This window comes from Falco rusticolus, chromosome 3 (assembly GCF_015220075.1).
Source record: "Falco rusticolus isolate bFalRus1 chromosome 3, bFalRus1.pri, whole genome shotgun sequence".
NCBI classification, from domain to species: domain Eukaryota; kingdom Metazoa; phylum Chordata; class Aves; order Falconiformes; family Falconidae; genus Falco; species Falco rusticolus.
The window spans coordinates 114,691,151-114,705,248 of record NC_051189.1 but is presented as its reverse complement, the minus strand read 5'-3'; the positions used below and the strand labels follow the sequence as shown (position 1 = coordinate 114,705,248).

The 14,098-nt window shown below is 50.1% G+C and overlaps 1 protein-coding gene across 4 annotated transcripts in view; it reads left to right on the top strand.

Annotated features, from left to right (window-relative positions):
- The window catches only part of ARID1A (AT-rich interaction domain 1A), an 83,316-nt gene extending 70,256 nt beyond the window's left edge, over positions 1-13,060 (top strand). For 3 of the 4 annotated variants that reach the window (XM_037379046.1, XM_037379045.1, XM_037379043.1), the window contains 10 exons: positions 241-450; positions 993-1,200; positions 4,968-5,100; positions 5,480-5,652; positions 5,829-5,979; positions 6,136-6,267; positions 6,378-6,474; positions 7,975-8,848; positions 9,150-9,280; positions 10,084-11,808. In XM_037379046.1, the coding sequence (XP_037234943.1) occupies positions 241-450; positions 993-1,200; positions 4,968-5,100; positions 5,480-5,652; positions 5,829-5,979; positions 6,136-6,267; positions 6,378-6,474; positions 7,975-8,848; positions 9,150-9,280; positions 10,084-11,808 (3,834 nt within the window). Of the gene's footprint in view, positions 1-240; positions 451-992; positions 1,201-4,967; positions 5,101-5,479; positions 5,653-5,828; positions 5,980-6,135; positions 6,268-6,377; positions 6,475-7,974; positions 8,849-9,149; positions 9,281-10,083 lie in introns of all 4 variants that reach the window. The other variant, XM_037379042.1, reaches the window with a different exon arrangement.
- The last annotated feature ends 1,038 nt before the right edge of the window (positions 13,061-14,098 follow it).

Here is a 14,098-nt window from a genome sequence, read left to right as displayed (position 1 = left end):
TTCTGTGAATTCCCTGAGTAGCAGCTGGTTTTGCGATACCTTTTGTTAAGCAGTACTTGCCCGATGTTGGTCTGAGATGAGCAGAGGTCTAATATATAGCTGTTATAAATATATATAAATAATATAAAGCAATATAACAGCAGGACTGAACTCTTACCTAAGTGCTTTTTTGAAACCATCTCAGCTGTGACCTGGCTGCTTTTGTGCTGCTCAGTCCTGATCTCTCTTTCCTTCTCCTAGAAGTCCAGTTCCTCTACTACAACCAATGAGAAGATCACCAAACTCTATGAGCTGGGTGGCGAGCCGGAGAGGAAGATCTGGGTGGATCGTTACCTGGCCTTCACTGAGGAGAAGGCCATGGGTATGACAAACCTCCCAGCGGTGGGCAGGAAACCCTTGGACCTCTACAGGCTCTACATCTCTGTGAAGGAGATCGGAGGATTGACTCAGGTGAGTGCCCACCACTGGTGGCGACCGCATGTGTGTATTCGGGGCCGACGGGCAAGACAATTCAGAGTTAGCTTTGTACCTAAGTGTAAGCCGTGACTTTTCCTTTAGCTGTGTTTATTTCCTATCTATTTCTTAAAAATCATGCTTAGGTAACCCAGCATCCTGGCAGTGAAGCCACACGTCTGCTCTCCCACTGTCTGGTTGGAGAACAGCCTGGGGGGGATCCAGGGGCTTTTTTTCCCCTCTGCTTTGCCCAGTGCAAAGATTGGTGACACAGTCTTTGTCGTTGCATCAGGCTGTCAATTGACCTCATGGCTAATTTGATTAGCAAACTGTCCCTGTTTGAAAAGTGTGCTGTAGGTGAGGAAGACAGTTTACTAATATTTGACCAGTTTTGAACTGGTTTTTGAACTAGTTCACTGCTCTGCTTAGCCCTTATTGCATCCTTTGTTAGCTGCGGAGCGTTGGTTCCTCCCCAGAAAACTTCTTGGGAGGAAAAGTAGCTGGGATGTTGAGTTAGAGCTTCTTGTTTGGTTGTGCAGGTCAACAAAAACAAGAAATGGCGCGAGTTGGCCACAAATCTCAATGTGGGCACATCCAGCAGTGCAGCTAGTTCTTTGAAGAAGCAGTACATCCAGTGTCTCTATGCCTTTGAGTGCAAGATTGAGCGAGGTGAAGACCCCCCTCCAGATATCTTTGCAGCTGCTGATTCAAAGAAGTCTCAGACCAAGATCCAACCGCCATCTCCAGGTGAGTTGAGCCACCGGTTTACGGTGTGCACTGCGTGTTGGAGCCGGGGGATCTCTGGCACCGTACACCCACCTCCACGTGCTGTGGGCCAGACTAGTTCCAAACTTCCCCAAAGCCCGTGTCTGTTTCTAACTGGCTGTTCTCTGGTTGTGTAGATTAAATGCTTCTGTAATGTGGGTGTGAATGATACTGGGAATAAGTGAAGCCGCTTGGGATAGTTTAGGTTTTGTGTGTCCCACCTCTATACTAAGTTTAAGAAAAAGGAAAACCTAAAAATACAGACACCCCCATACACACCCAGCTCTGTACCTGCTAGTACCTCGCTGCCTTGTGAGGATCTGGTGGAGAGGGAAGTCTGGAGTTAACCCCACAAGGTGATCTTGGCGTATTTTAACAGCAGCCCTTGTTGCTACTGCTTAGCTTTGGGAACTTGCTAGAAAACTGGGGCTTGTTTTGCCTATGCAAGTGTTACCTTCTGGGAGTAACTGCTTAATGTGGGTGTGCACTCATCTTCCTTGTGAATTACTTCTTTCTGTCTTCAGCAGGAGACAGCGAGAACTTTCTGAGGCTTTGTTTTCTCTGTTTTCAATGCACAGGGTGCATTGTAAGCCTATTACAAGTTGGATGCTCTGGAAATCAAGCCCTTTAAAATAACGTCTGTTGTTTCAAATTTGATGGGGTGCTCCAGTTTCTGAATGCTTAAGCATAGTGTTCAATTCAGATTTATGAAATAAAAAGAAAGAAAAAAAAAAAGAGAGAAAACATCCCAGCTGAAACCAGGACACAGTGCATGCTGTACTCTTTCGTCTTCGGAAAGTCTGATCGCTTCTGTCTCGTTTGCATTGAGTTCATTGCTTGAATTTGCAGCTGAACTTGCCAACCCTTTACACTTGAGTTTTCCAGTTTGTCTTCTAAGTAAAACCTTCAGATGCTTTTTCTGGTCAGGAGCCTGTTCATGTAGGTGAAATAAAAACTTCATCTGCTTTGAAGTTTTTGTAATGTTTGCAAAAAATGCCTTTTTGGTTCTGAAACCTGGCATCATCTTGGTCTAGCTCCTGAGGAGTGGAATAACGAACCCTTTTTTGATTGTACTGCAGTTGTGTCTCAGCCCTGCTAAGCCCTTGATCGACAGCATGCTTGTCCGAATATTCTGGTTTTTTAAAGAACTAGATCTTTGTCTTTTCACCAGCCGGGAAACCTGTCCCAGTGTAGCTTCAGCCCTGGTGTCTTCTGCAAGAGAAAGCAACTTTTGTGTCATTAGACTAAACTTCTGTCTGAAGTGGTGTCTGAGTTCCACTTAAACCAGACCACAAATCTATCCCCCCTTTCTTTCCAAAACCTCTTTCTTGCTCCCCTGAGATACTAGGCAGCAGAACAAAGATGTTAAGAGCATTTGGAGTTTATTTGGCGAAGGCTGAGACTTCGAGGAAGCCACTTAAAACTTCTTGTAGCGCTAGGTGCCTGTCAGAAGGGATTAGATGGTGCGTTGATTTTTATTTTGGTTTAGCTGATAGGGTGGAGTGTGAAGGTCACCAGTTGCCCTCTGGGCTGCGGCACAGGTGGTCTTTGCCTTCAGCACATCGGTGAGAGGAACACGCAGGGCTGCGGTCCCACACTCTGCACGGCTGTGCAGCTCTGCTGGCTTGGTCCACAGGTTTGGTTCCTACTGCGAGAGGACAGTGTTGTATTCCCTACTTAAACTGTGCTCTCCACTTGTTTGACTCCAGACTAGGAGTATGCAGAGGCAGCCCTGAGCATGGTTGGTTGCTCTGATCCTTTAAGCCGTATCACTCAGCGTGTTGGTGCTCCTCTTTCACTTTCCTTTTCTTCCTCTCTCTTGTTGGGCAGGAGCTGAGGGTGTAGGGCACGGCACAAATCGCTCTCCTAACCCCAGCCCCAGGCTTCAGAGCCTCAGAGGAGCACTGAGTGCCACTGTGGGCACCGTCCTTCCAGGGACGTGCTGAAGCAGCATCCTCCAGGCTTGCACATGCGGAGGGTGGGCTGTCTCCCAACAACTCGCCCTTACGGAGAACAACTGCCCTGGACAACAGGGGCGCGTTCTGAAGTCCCATCATTTGGGTGAAGGGCTCTGTCATCCTGCATGGACACGTGCTTTGCTCTCCTTGCAGACTTTATAACCTGTTGGCGTCCACTTCGTTTCAGCCCGGTCTGTCAATGGAACTATGGTGTAACTTTGTGAACGCTGCAAATCGTGCCTCACGGTTCTTCGTTAGGCACTTTTGGAGGCTGCAGAGCATCGGCAATCTCTTTTGCGGGACATCTAGGTAGAGCTCTTGGTGCCGGAGCTGTCGCCGTGGTGTGTGTGTGTTCATAACCCAAAACCCCAGAAGTGTTGGGAGAAGGGCCAGAGTGGGGATTGCCTCGTGGGCACTCGGTGGGGGTTTCCTGCAAACCTTTTTGGGTTCCCGCTCGCAAAGCGCAGCGTGTCCCCGGGGAGGTGTAATCAGCCTGCTGTTGGGTTTTAATTCCCAGAGCATGGAACTGGCCCGGCTCCAACTGTGTGTAAATTTGTGAGTGGGAGGGACGGCAGGGGGTGGGGACAAACACCAAATGGCAGCGAGGCAGGGAATGTCTCCAGGCCTCTTCCTGCCGATGCCAGCGTGACAAACTGAGCCGAGCGACGAATTCCTGGGGGAAGCGAGTGGAGCTGAACCGGTGCTGAGGCTGGCGCGGGAGGGAGAACGGCGGGGAGGACCCGTCAATGGAGCCTCCCCGCTGAGCTTGCCTCTGCCCTTCCTTCTCCCGAGACCTCCCCGGGCTGGGAGGGAGTCGCGGAGGAGAGGACAGGGTGCCAGGAAGGTGGGGTGTAAACAAACATGCCCTGGACGTGACCTCGGAGGATTTTAATGAATAGCTGAAATGACTCATCAACCAGCAGGGCTGAAGCTGAGGGATATCGGGTGCTGGGGATGGTAACTAATGGAAACATTAATTAAGAGTTCAGCTCTTGCCAGCTGCGAGGAGCATATGAACCTGAGAGCTGACGCTGTCACAGCGATCCAGGGCAGAGGAGAGCTCCTGGAGCTGGCGGCACAGCTGGATTGCACATGCCAGTCTGGGATTCTTGATGAAAGCTTACTGTAGTGTAAAGCAACCCCTAAGAGCCAGGGAACTTGCTGGACGGGTTTTGTCATTCAGTGAAAGATCCGGCATCTCCGGCATTCCCTGTTCCAGGAATCCTTGGGAGTGGTGCTTGCATTAACCTGCATGAATTAACCCCTCTCGAAGGGCAGAGCAGACAGAGGAGCCTTGTTCAGAGTCACTTGGTGACTGCAGCCAACGTGCTGGAGTTTCCATCGCTAGGCAGGTTGTGAGGCTTCCAGGAGAGGGCTCAAACCCACCTTCTTTCTGGGCTGAAAAGAGCGTGAAGGTGATGGGTCAGTGGTTGTCGCTTGGCGAGAAGCACCGTATTCCCGGCTGTGTGGGAAGCATCAGCCTTTGAAGCTGGATAGCTTGGGCAACACAGCACAGTGCCGCAGCGGTGGCACGGCATACGAGAGGGAATGTGGTTAAGAATGAAGGCGTGATCAAAATGAACATGTCCTCTCAGCTTTAGATTACTGTACGTGGTTCTTCTGGGAAGCCTGGCCCAGTATGTCCTTGAGATGTCAAGCTCCTTGTGCTTTTTTGGCCATATTTCATCTGTCTCTTTCTTGAAGGACTCTTGCTCTCTGTTCTCAAGGCTGATGTTCTGGGTCGCATCTGTAGGGTGCCAAGCTGCTTACGCCACGTTTCTGTTCTTGCAGCGGGTTCAGGCTCAATGCAGGGTCCTCAGACACCTCAGTCCACCAGCAGCTCCATGGCAGAAGGAGGAGACTTGAAGCCACCAACTCCAGCGTCAACGCCACACAGTCAGATGCCCCCTTTGCCAGGCATCAGGTACGAAAGCATCGCACCCTCTGCTGCTGTGCTGGATGCAAGCTGTGAATGTCAGGTCACTTCTGGGTCGTTAGTACAGATGGCAGGAGGCTTGATACCTGTTCGGTGGGGCTCTGTGGCGTCGCTCCTCTGTTAACGGCGCACAGCAGCGTTGTTGGCTCTGCATCTGTGGGTGAATAATCATTACTTTTGGGGTTGGTCTTGAGGACAGTGTTGTAGAAGGGCAGTTCTTCACAGCTCTGTTGGAGGAGTGTGGCTGTGGCCCTTGTAGGGGATAGCAGCACCTGAGAGGCAAATATGTGGAGAAAAGTATCGTGAGGAGCATCATGGACCTCTATAATCTTGTGTTTGTGGGTTGTTTTGGTTTTTTTTGAATCAGGAGTAACTCGGTGGGCCTTCAGGATGCCTTTGCAGATGGTAGTGATCCTGCGTTCCAGAAACGGAACTCCATGACTCCAAATCCAGGGTACCAGCCCAGCATGAATACCTCCGACATGATGGGTCGCATGTCTTACGAGCCAAATAAAGATCCTTACAGCAGTATGAGGAAAGGTGAGAAGTCCTTGTGTGCTCTCCCTTTGCTCCTTGAGCACTAATCCCTGTATCTGGCTGTATGCTGGAATGTGCTGTAGGAGACCTTCTGCTTGCCCTTCTTCCCTGGGAGATGGGATGTATCTTTCTAAGGCAGAGGTAGACAACATTTATTGATCTTTCTTTCAATATTTCAGCTCCAGGAAGCGATCCCTTCATGTCCTCAGGGCAGGGCCCCAACAGTGGTATGGGTGACCCTTACAATCGTGCTGCAGGTCCAGGGATGGGTAACATGGCCATGGGACAGCGGCAACACTATTCCTACGGAGGTCCTTACGACAGGGTGAGGTGGGTACTTGAACCTGGTGAGATCCTGGTTTGCTTGGCTCATGTGAAATGATTCCTGTCTCCGCTACCGCGACTTCGCTGAGCATCCTTTTCCATTTGAGGACCAAGGGTGAATTTAAGCGGACGTGTGGGGTTTTCCTCTTTGTTTCCATGTAGGACGGAGCCCGGCATGGGACCTGAGGGCAACTTAGCAACCGGAACGCCGCAGCCAAACATCATGCCTTCCACCCCTGAATCGGGGATGTACTCTCCCAGCCGCTACCCGCAGCAGCAGCAGCAGCAGCAAAGGTCTGTGCAGGGTGTTGCCACAAACCGCTCTTCCCGGTTAGAGAGCTCTGAGGCTGGGACAGTGAAGCATGCATCTGATCAGACAAGTAACGCATCTATTTCTTCTCCAGACATGATTCCTATGGCAATCAATTCTCCACTCAAGGCACATCCTCGGGCAGCCCCTTCCCTAGCCAGCAAACTACCATGTATCAACAGCAACAGCAGGTAAGTTACCTGAAAGTTTGATTGTTTGACTGAGAGACAGAAGAATTTTATCTCTGAAACATGTGAAAAGGGGAGGATGACAATGCACTGGGCTGTGTGTTTGCTTTATGAATGTGTAGAATGAAGTACCTTATACAGGTGCTTTTTTTTCCCCCCCAGTTTTCAAATTATTTAAACTAATTAAAAAAAAAATAAATTTTTTAATTGGCATTTCCAATGTTGCATCAGCAAAACAATATTCTTAGAATGGGGGTTGTGTAGTTTTCAGACGTGCACACTCGGTCAGGCAGCAGGAGATGAGGAAGCTTTACTGGGCTTCTCTGCCCCTCTGGAACTTTCTGAATCCCATCGTGTTTCTGCAACACTTTTGGTCCAAGTGGTCGGATAAGTTTGTTCAGAGGAAGTCCTTGATCATTCTGGGGAGCTGTTGCAGGTGGATCATTCTGCAGAACCCAGGGTTGGGGTTATTTTGTGCCTTTGTCTTGCTGAGCCTGCAGGCAGAGGCTTCAGCCCCCTGCTCCTCGGCTGCCTCCTGCTCCCTGTTCTCAAAACCATCAGGTTTGTTTAAGGACAGAGTTTGAATGAACATATATCTGTTTCCTTAATCTTTATATATGGCTTGCTCTTTGAGTCAGTGCCAGGACCCATAATGTTTTCCTGATAATTTTGAGTCCTCTGGTTTAGGAGACTGTAGAGAGGGCACTCGCTGAGCTGTGCTAAGAATAATTCCAATTGCTCTGCAGTTTGGCTCTGCAACCAGAGCCATGGGGCTCGGAGCCAAGAGTTCGAGTTACTCTGGTACTTGTCATCTTTGAAGCCCTAGAGCTCCATCTGAAGCCAGTCATGACCGTGGAGCTTCTGAACAGACTGTATAGCAGCTAGAGCACAGCCCTTCGGAGGCAAGAGGGATCTTGGATTTTCATTTTGTCTCAGCAATTGACTGTTTTCTCCATTTGCACTTAAAAAAAGCGCAGGGGAGAATAGCTCTTGCTCCTCTCAGCGATGTGTTTTGAGATCTACAGCAAAGGAAGAAGCAGGAAGTTTAACAACAGCTGAAAACAACGGTTTTTAATGCATCTTGTTTGATGCAGCAGAAACCTGCCTTTTCTGGGAAATACAAGAGAAACAGGGTCTAATAAAATTCCTGGATGTGAAAGGAAACTAGTACCCGTGCACAGCGTGGTTTGTGGTGAACGTTTAGTAGAACTGAGTCTTTTCTACAGAAAGCTCCTTTCTGTGGGCAGACTTCTCCCCCAAGGCACCCTTGTAGAATCCACAAGGAAACTGCCCAGCCAGCCGCAAGGAATTGGTCTTGGCTTGTGAAAACGAAAGGCTGGTCCAGCTTCACCCTGGGTACGGCAAACAGGGAGACAAGTCTTGTCCTCTTCCAGGCCGTGCTGAGGGGCACCCTCTGGCTCTGAGTAGCTCTGCCCGCTGGGGTTTGGGTGGCTTTTCCGAGTAGATCACCTCACGTTGTCCATGTCTTTCTTGTCCCTGTAGAATTACAAGCGACCGATGGATGGCAGCTACGGCCCGCCCGCCAAGCGACACGAAGGGGAGATGTACAACGTGCCGTACAGCGCCGGGCAGGGGCAGGCGCAGCAGCAGCTGCCCCCAGCACAGAGCCAGCAGCCGAGCCAGCAGCAAAGCGCACAGCCCTCGCCGCAGCAGGACCTGTATAACCAGTACGGGAGTACCTACCCTGCTGCTGACCGCCGATCCGCCGGAGGGCCGCAGAACCAGTTCCCATTCCAATTTGGCAGAGACAGGGTCTCGGCTCCCCCAGGCTCCAATGCTCAGCAGAACATGCCTCCTCAGATGATGGGTGGTCCCATCCAGTCTGCTCCAGAGGGCCCGCAGCAAGGCGCCATGTGGCAAGGGCGCAACGAAATAGGGTACAGCTATCCGAACCGGCAGAGCACCGGCTCTGCGCCCCAGGGGCCTGCCTATCACGGAGTGACTCGAACAGATGAAATTCTGCATTCAGACCAGAGGGTCAACCACGAGGGACCATGGCCTTCCCACGGGAACCGGCAACCTCCCTATGGTCCCTCTGCCCCCGTGCCCCCAATGACTAGGCCCCCCCAGTCTAACTACCAGACCCCCCCTAGCATGCAGAATCACATTCCTCAGGTATCCAGCCCAGCACCTCTGCCCAGACCTCTGGAGAATCGCACTTCTCCCAGTAAATCTCCATTCCTGCACTCGGGGATGAAAATGCAGAAGGCAGGACCGCCGGTCCCCGCCTCGCACATAACACCAGCAGCTGTACAGCCTCCCATGATCCGACGAGACATCACCTTCCCTCCGGGATCAGTAGAAGCTACGCAACCTGTGTTGAAGCAGAGAAGACGGCTGACAGCAAAAGATATAGGTAAGAGGATATTCCTACTTTTCTGCTTGTGCCTGTCAAGGGGGTGGATGCTGCCATTACCCTTTGGTACAGCACTGCCGAGTGGGAGGGATCTGCTGGCTTGGAAAGAATTACGTTTTTGCAGGTTAGTTGTGTTTTCAGACATCGTTTTGGCGTTGTCTGTGGAAAGATCGCTGGTCTATACAATCTGTACGTCATCTCAAACAGGCTCTGCTCTTCCTGGGTCCAAAAAGCAGTATCAAATATCTCCTTTTTGTTTTTAAACTGCAGGAGCTGGAAGTATCATGTGTTTATGTTACAGGAACTCCTGAAGCCTGGAGAGTGATGATGTCTCTGAAGTCCGGGCTGCTAGCTGAAAGTACGTGGGCCTTAGATACCATAAACATCCTGCTCTATGATGACAACAGCATAATGACCTTCAACCTCAGCCAGGTGGGTGCAGATGCTCTCCGGTGCAGGTCTTTGAAGTGCTGGTTTCACAGGGTTTCCGCCAGCGAGGTGGCGACACGCAGCTCGTGCCCTGGCGGGGCCAGGCGTCCCCGTCCCCACGGAGCACACCGGGCCTGGGTGGCTGCGCGCTGGTGGCCTGCTGGCCCGTGTCATTTACACGTTAGTTGGTGTGCAAGTGTGTGTGCGCTCTGGCGAGCTGGGGTGCCTCTGGAACAGAGGAGGTGAAAAGCAGTGGGGATGGGGAGGCTGTAATGGACGTTGCGGCGAGAGGCTGCCTGCACGGTGGGGTGGCGATGGTGTTTGTGCACCTCCGGCTCCATCCTTCCCTGGGATGGCGCGCGGTGAGGCTGGGATGCCGATCTGCAGGGGTAGCCTTTCTCTGTTAGTTGCCGTGTGCCTCCGTGGCTGTTGTAAAATCCGCTCAGCGGTGCTGTGAAGGCTGTTGGGCTTAGCCCTGCCCTTCACCTCCCTGCGTGTTAACCAGAGGGGAGATACACCCGAGAGCATGTGTGCTTGCACAGGTCTGTGTGTGTGTGTGGAGAGGGGGTGGCGTGGGTACTGCCAGTCAGTATCTGGTTTTGTCTTTGTTCCTTTCCCTGAGAGGATGGAAAGCTCTCTTCTGCAAAGAGTTTATCACCAGCATGAAAAGAACCTGTTAATTAACAGCACTGCTTGAATTCTTAGTCCTTGATGCCCTGCTTTCCCGTTGCTCATGTTGGCCTAAGTTGTTTTCTGATCACTGTTCCCTTCCTTCCTTCCCCTCCTGTTTTTCTCCTCCTTCGTAGCTGCCAGGCTTGCTGGAACTCTTGGTGGAGTATTTCCGGCGCTGCCTGATCGAGATCTTTGGAATATTGAAGGAATACGAGGTGGGAGACCCAGGGCAAAGAACACTATTAGATCCTGAAAGGTTCTGCAAATCTTCAGCTTCCTCTCACGAAGAAGGGGAGGAGGAGGATGAACCACGGAGCCTGAACTGTGAGGAGGAAGAGGAGGATGAGGAAGAGGAGGAGGCTGCGTTTTCGAGCAAGGACAAAGTACCTCTAGAGAGCAGTGAGGAGAAACTAGTTAGTAAATTTGACAAGCTTCCAGTCAAGGTCGTGCAGAAAAACGACCCGTTTGTGGTAGATTATTCAGACAAGTTGGGGCGAGTGCAGGAGTTTGAAAGCGGGCTGCTGCACTGGCGGATTGGCGGCGGTGACACCACCGAGCACATTCAGACCCACTTTGAGAGCAAGACGGAGCTACCCTTGACTCATAAACGAGCTTCCTGCAACTCTGTCTTGAGGAAACGTTCAGCAGCCGAGAGCAATCCGAGCACTAGGGAAGGAGAGACTCCTCCATCCGACAGCTCCTCGGAGAAGAGGATAACCGCCACCATGGACGACATGCTTTCGGCACGTCCGGGTTCCCTGGCAGGGGAGGAGGAAGAGGTTAAAGCTTTGGAAACGGCGAAGGAAAGCAGCAAGTTTCCCTTTGGCATTAGTCCAGCTCAGAGCCACAGAAATATAAAAATTCTGGAGGACGAACCTCACAGTAAAGACGAGACGCCCCTCTGCACCCTCCTAGACTGGCAGGACTCTCTGGCGAAGCGCTGCATCTGTGTCTCCAACATCATCAGGAGTTTATCGTTTGTGCCGGGCAATGACTTTGAAATGTCTAAACATCCCGGGCTGCTGCTGATTCTAGGGAAACTGATTCTCTTACACCACAAGCATCCAGAACGCAAACAGGCACCCCTGACCTATGAGAAAGAGGAGGAGCAGGACCAAGGGGTGAGCTGCAACAAGGTGGAGTGGTGGTGGGACTGCTTGGAGATGCTGCGTGAAAATACACTGGTCACGTTGGCCAACATTTCTGGCCAGCTGGACCTCTCCCCGTACCCAGAAAGCATCTGTTTGCCTATCCTGGATGGACTCCTCCACTGGGCGGTGTGTCCATCAGCAGAGGCCCAGGATCCCTTCCCAACACTGGGGCCCAACGCGGTCCTCTCCCCTCAGAGACTGGTTTTGGAAACACTCAGCAAACTCAGCATCCAGGACAACAATGTGGATTTGATTCTTGCAACTCCCCCCTTCAGTCGCTTGGAGAAGCTGTACAGCACCATGGTGCGGTTCCTTAGTGACAGAAAGAACCCGGTGTGTCGAGAGATGGCTGTGGTACTACTGGCCAACTTGGCACAGGGGGACAGCCTGGCAGCAAGAGCGATTGCTGTGCAGAAGGGCAGCATTGGCAACTTGCTGGGCTTCTTGGAGGACAGCCTGGCCGCCACGCAGTTCCAGCAGAGCCAGGCCGGCTTGATGCACATGCAGAACCCGCCCTTCGAGTCGACGAGCGTGGACATGATGCGCCGAGCCGCTCGGGCGCTGCTCGCCCTGGCCAAGGTGGACGAGAACCACTCGGAGTTCACGTTATACGAGTCGCGGCTGTTGGACATCTCCGTGTCGCCTTTGATGAACTCTTTGGTTTCACAAGTTATTTGTGATGTACTGTTTTTAATTGGCCAGTCATGACAGCTGTGGGATCCGAGACCCTGTGTGCGTGTGCGTGAGTGGAGAACTTAGAAACTGACTGTTGCCCTTTATTTATGCAAAACCACCTCAGAATCCACTGTCTGCCCTGCGCTGTCCTGCTTCTCCCTTGGGGAAAGATGTCCCCATTCCCTCTCCCCTTCCCCTGCCCTTGAAATTTGTCCTGAATCCCTTATTAAAGGAGACAAAGTTCTGTCTACATAGAAGACTTTTTTTTTATTTTAACCAAAGTTACTGTCGTTTACAGTGAGTTTGGGGAAAACGACTTGCTGTGTTATCACATTGACAGGCACCACTTTCATAACTGTTTTTAATGGTAAACTCTGAAGGACAAAAGTGACTGCTGAACTCTGTGTGGTTTATCGTTGTACATTCACAATCTTGCAGGAACCAAGAAGTTACCAGTTGTGAACAGACCTTGTCCAAGGGAGGCCTGTGCAGTAGCGTGTAGAACTTCATGTACTGTACACCTTAAACTGTAAACATACTGTAATAATGTCTCACATGGAAAAAAAAAAAAAAAACAAAAAAAAAAACAAAAAAAACGCTGGATCAGCAGCAAGCTGTAGTTTTTAAAAATGTTTTTAGTTAATGTTGAGGAGAAAAAAAGGCTTTTCCCCCAAAGTATCATGTGTGAACCTACAACACCCTGACCTCTTTCTCTCTTCCTCCTTGATTGTATGAATAACCCTGAGATCACCTCTTAGAACTGGTTTTAACCTTTAGCTGCAGCCTGAATGCTGCCACGTGTGTATATATATATGACGTTGTACATTGCACATACCCTAAGATTCCTTGCAGTTTTGTCCCCCTCTCCCTACCCCTTTATAGTATGACGAGTTAACGAGTTGATGACCTGCAAAAGCGAGACACAATTATTTAATCTCTTGCCAGACATCCCTCCCTGGAGGATGCTGTACAGGTCTCTGTGTATAAAGTCATTGCTGTCTCAGCAGCCAATCAACTTATAGTTTATTTTTCCTGTTTTTGTTTTCTTTCTAATCGAGGTGTGAAAAAGTTCTAGGTTCAGTTGAAGTTCCTGATGAAGAAACACAATTGAGATTTTTCAGTGATGAATTCTGCATATTTGTATTTCAGACGATGTAGCTAAAAACTTGATGTAAATTCCTCCCTTTTTTCCTTTTTTGGCTTAATGAATATCATTTATTCAGTATGAAATCTTTATACTATATGTTCCACGTGTTAAGAATAAATGTACATTAAATCTTGGTAAGATGTTTGTAAGGGTTTTTTTTATTAGGAGAACGGGGAGGTAACTTCAGTGCTGTCAGGTCTTGCAGACGTGATGCTGTAGGTCAGGTCCTTCTTATGGTGCAGCCGAGAGACTTCAGAGGTGCTGCGCGGTTCAGCCGCGTCTGGGGCCGACAAAGCCCCAGCTTGCTCTGGAGACCCCAGTGCTGCGTGCTCTGGCTTTGCTTTCTCTGCTCTACGTGTTTCAGCGACGGGAGTTTTGGCTTCATGCTGCTTTAGGCGCGGGTAGGAGTGGGTTTGCCGCGCAAGGTGAAGCTGTGTCAGAGGGATGCTGGGTTCACAGGGTGAGAGGCTTTTGCTTGGAAGGGAGGTGGTTCCCTTTCAGCTCTTTTTGTAAAATGGAAAAATTTCATTCCTCTCGTGTTTTTCACATTTTCTTGGAACCGTGGGGTGGACTCCAACTTCCTTCAGAGGACGGGGTTTTCCAGCAGACAGAGCTCTGATGCCCTTCAGCGAATGGCCAAAGTTCAGGCTCTTTGTATGAGGATCTGCATGTTTTCATGGGTTAGCAGATGGGTATTTTATTTACCCTGAAGCTTTATCCTCAAAGCAGGCTAGCCAGAACTGCACTGAGCTCATTTAGGCAAAAGAGCTAGTTAAAGAAAAAGGAGCGGCTTTTTTAAAGGCAAACGTCACTTTTATGCAAAAAATCACCTTGTTTTATCTTGCTAGTCTCTCCTAGGAAGCTCTCAGTTCCCAGAGCCCTCCCCTAGCTGTATTCCTTAAACTCGGGACTCCCAGGAGTAACTATGCCAGAATCAAACTGACTCTTTTCTAAAAAGTCTTTTATTTATCACCAGGAGTTGCAGGAACTCGTGTCTGGCAGAAGGAGAGTCCTTAAAACAAATTTCTTAAGAGACTGGAACGGTGCTGGACCTTCCTTGGCTTTAAAAAGCAGTGACTGGAAACCCGGTTGTGAGACAAGTATTCTGCTGTTCTGTGCTATTCTGTGACAATATTGCTGATTTAAAAGCAACTTCTCTGATAATTTAGTTATGTA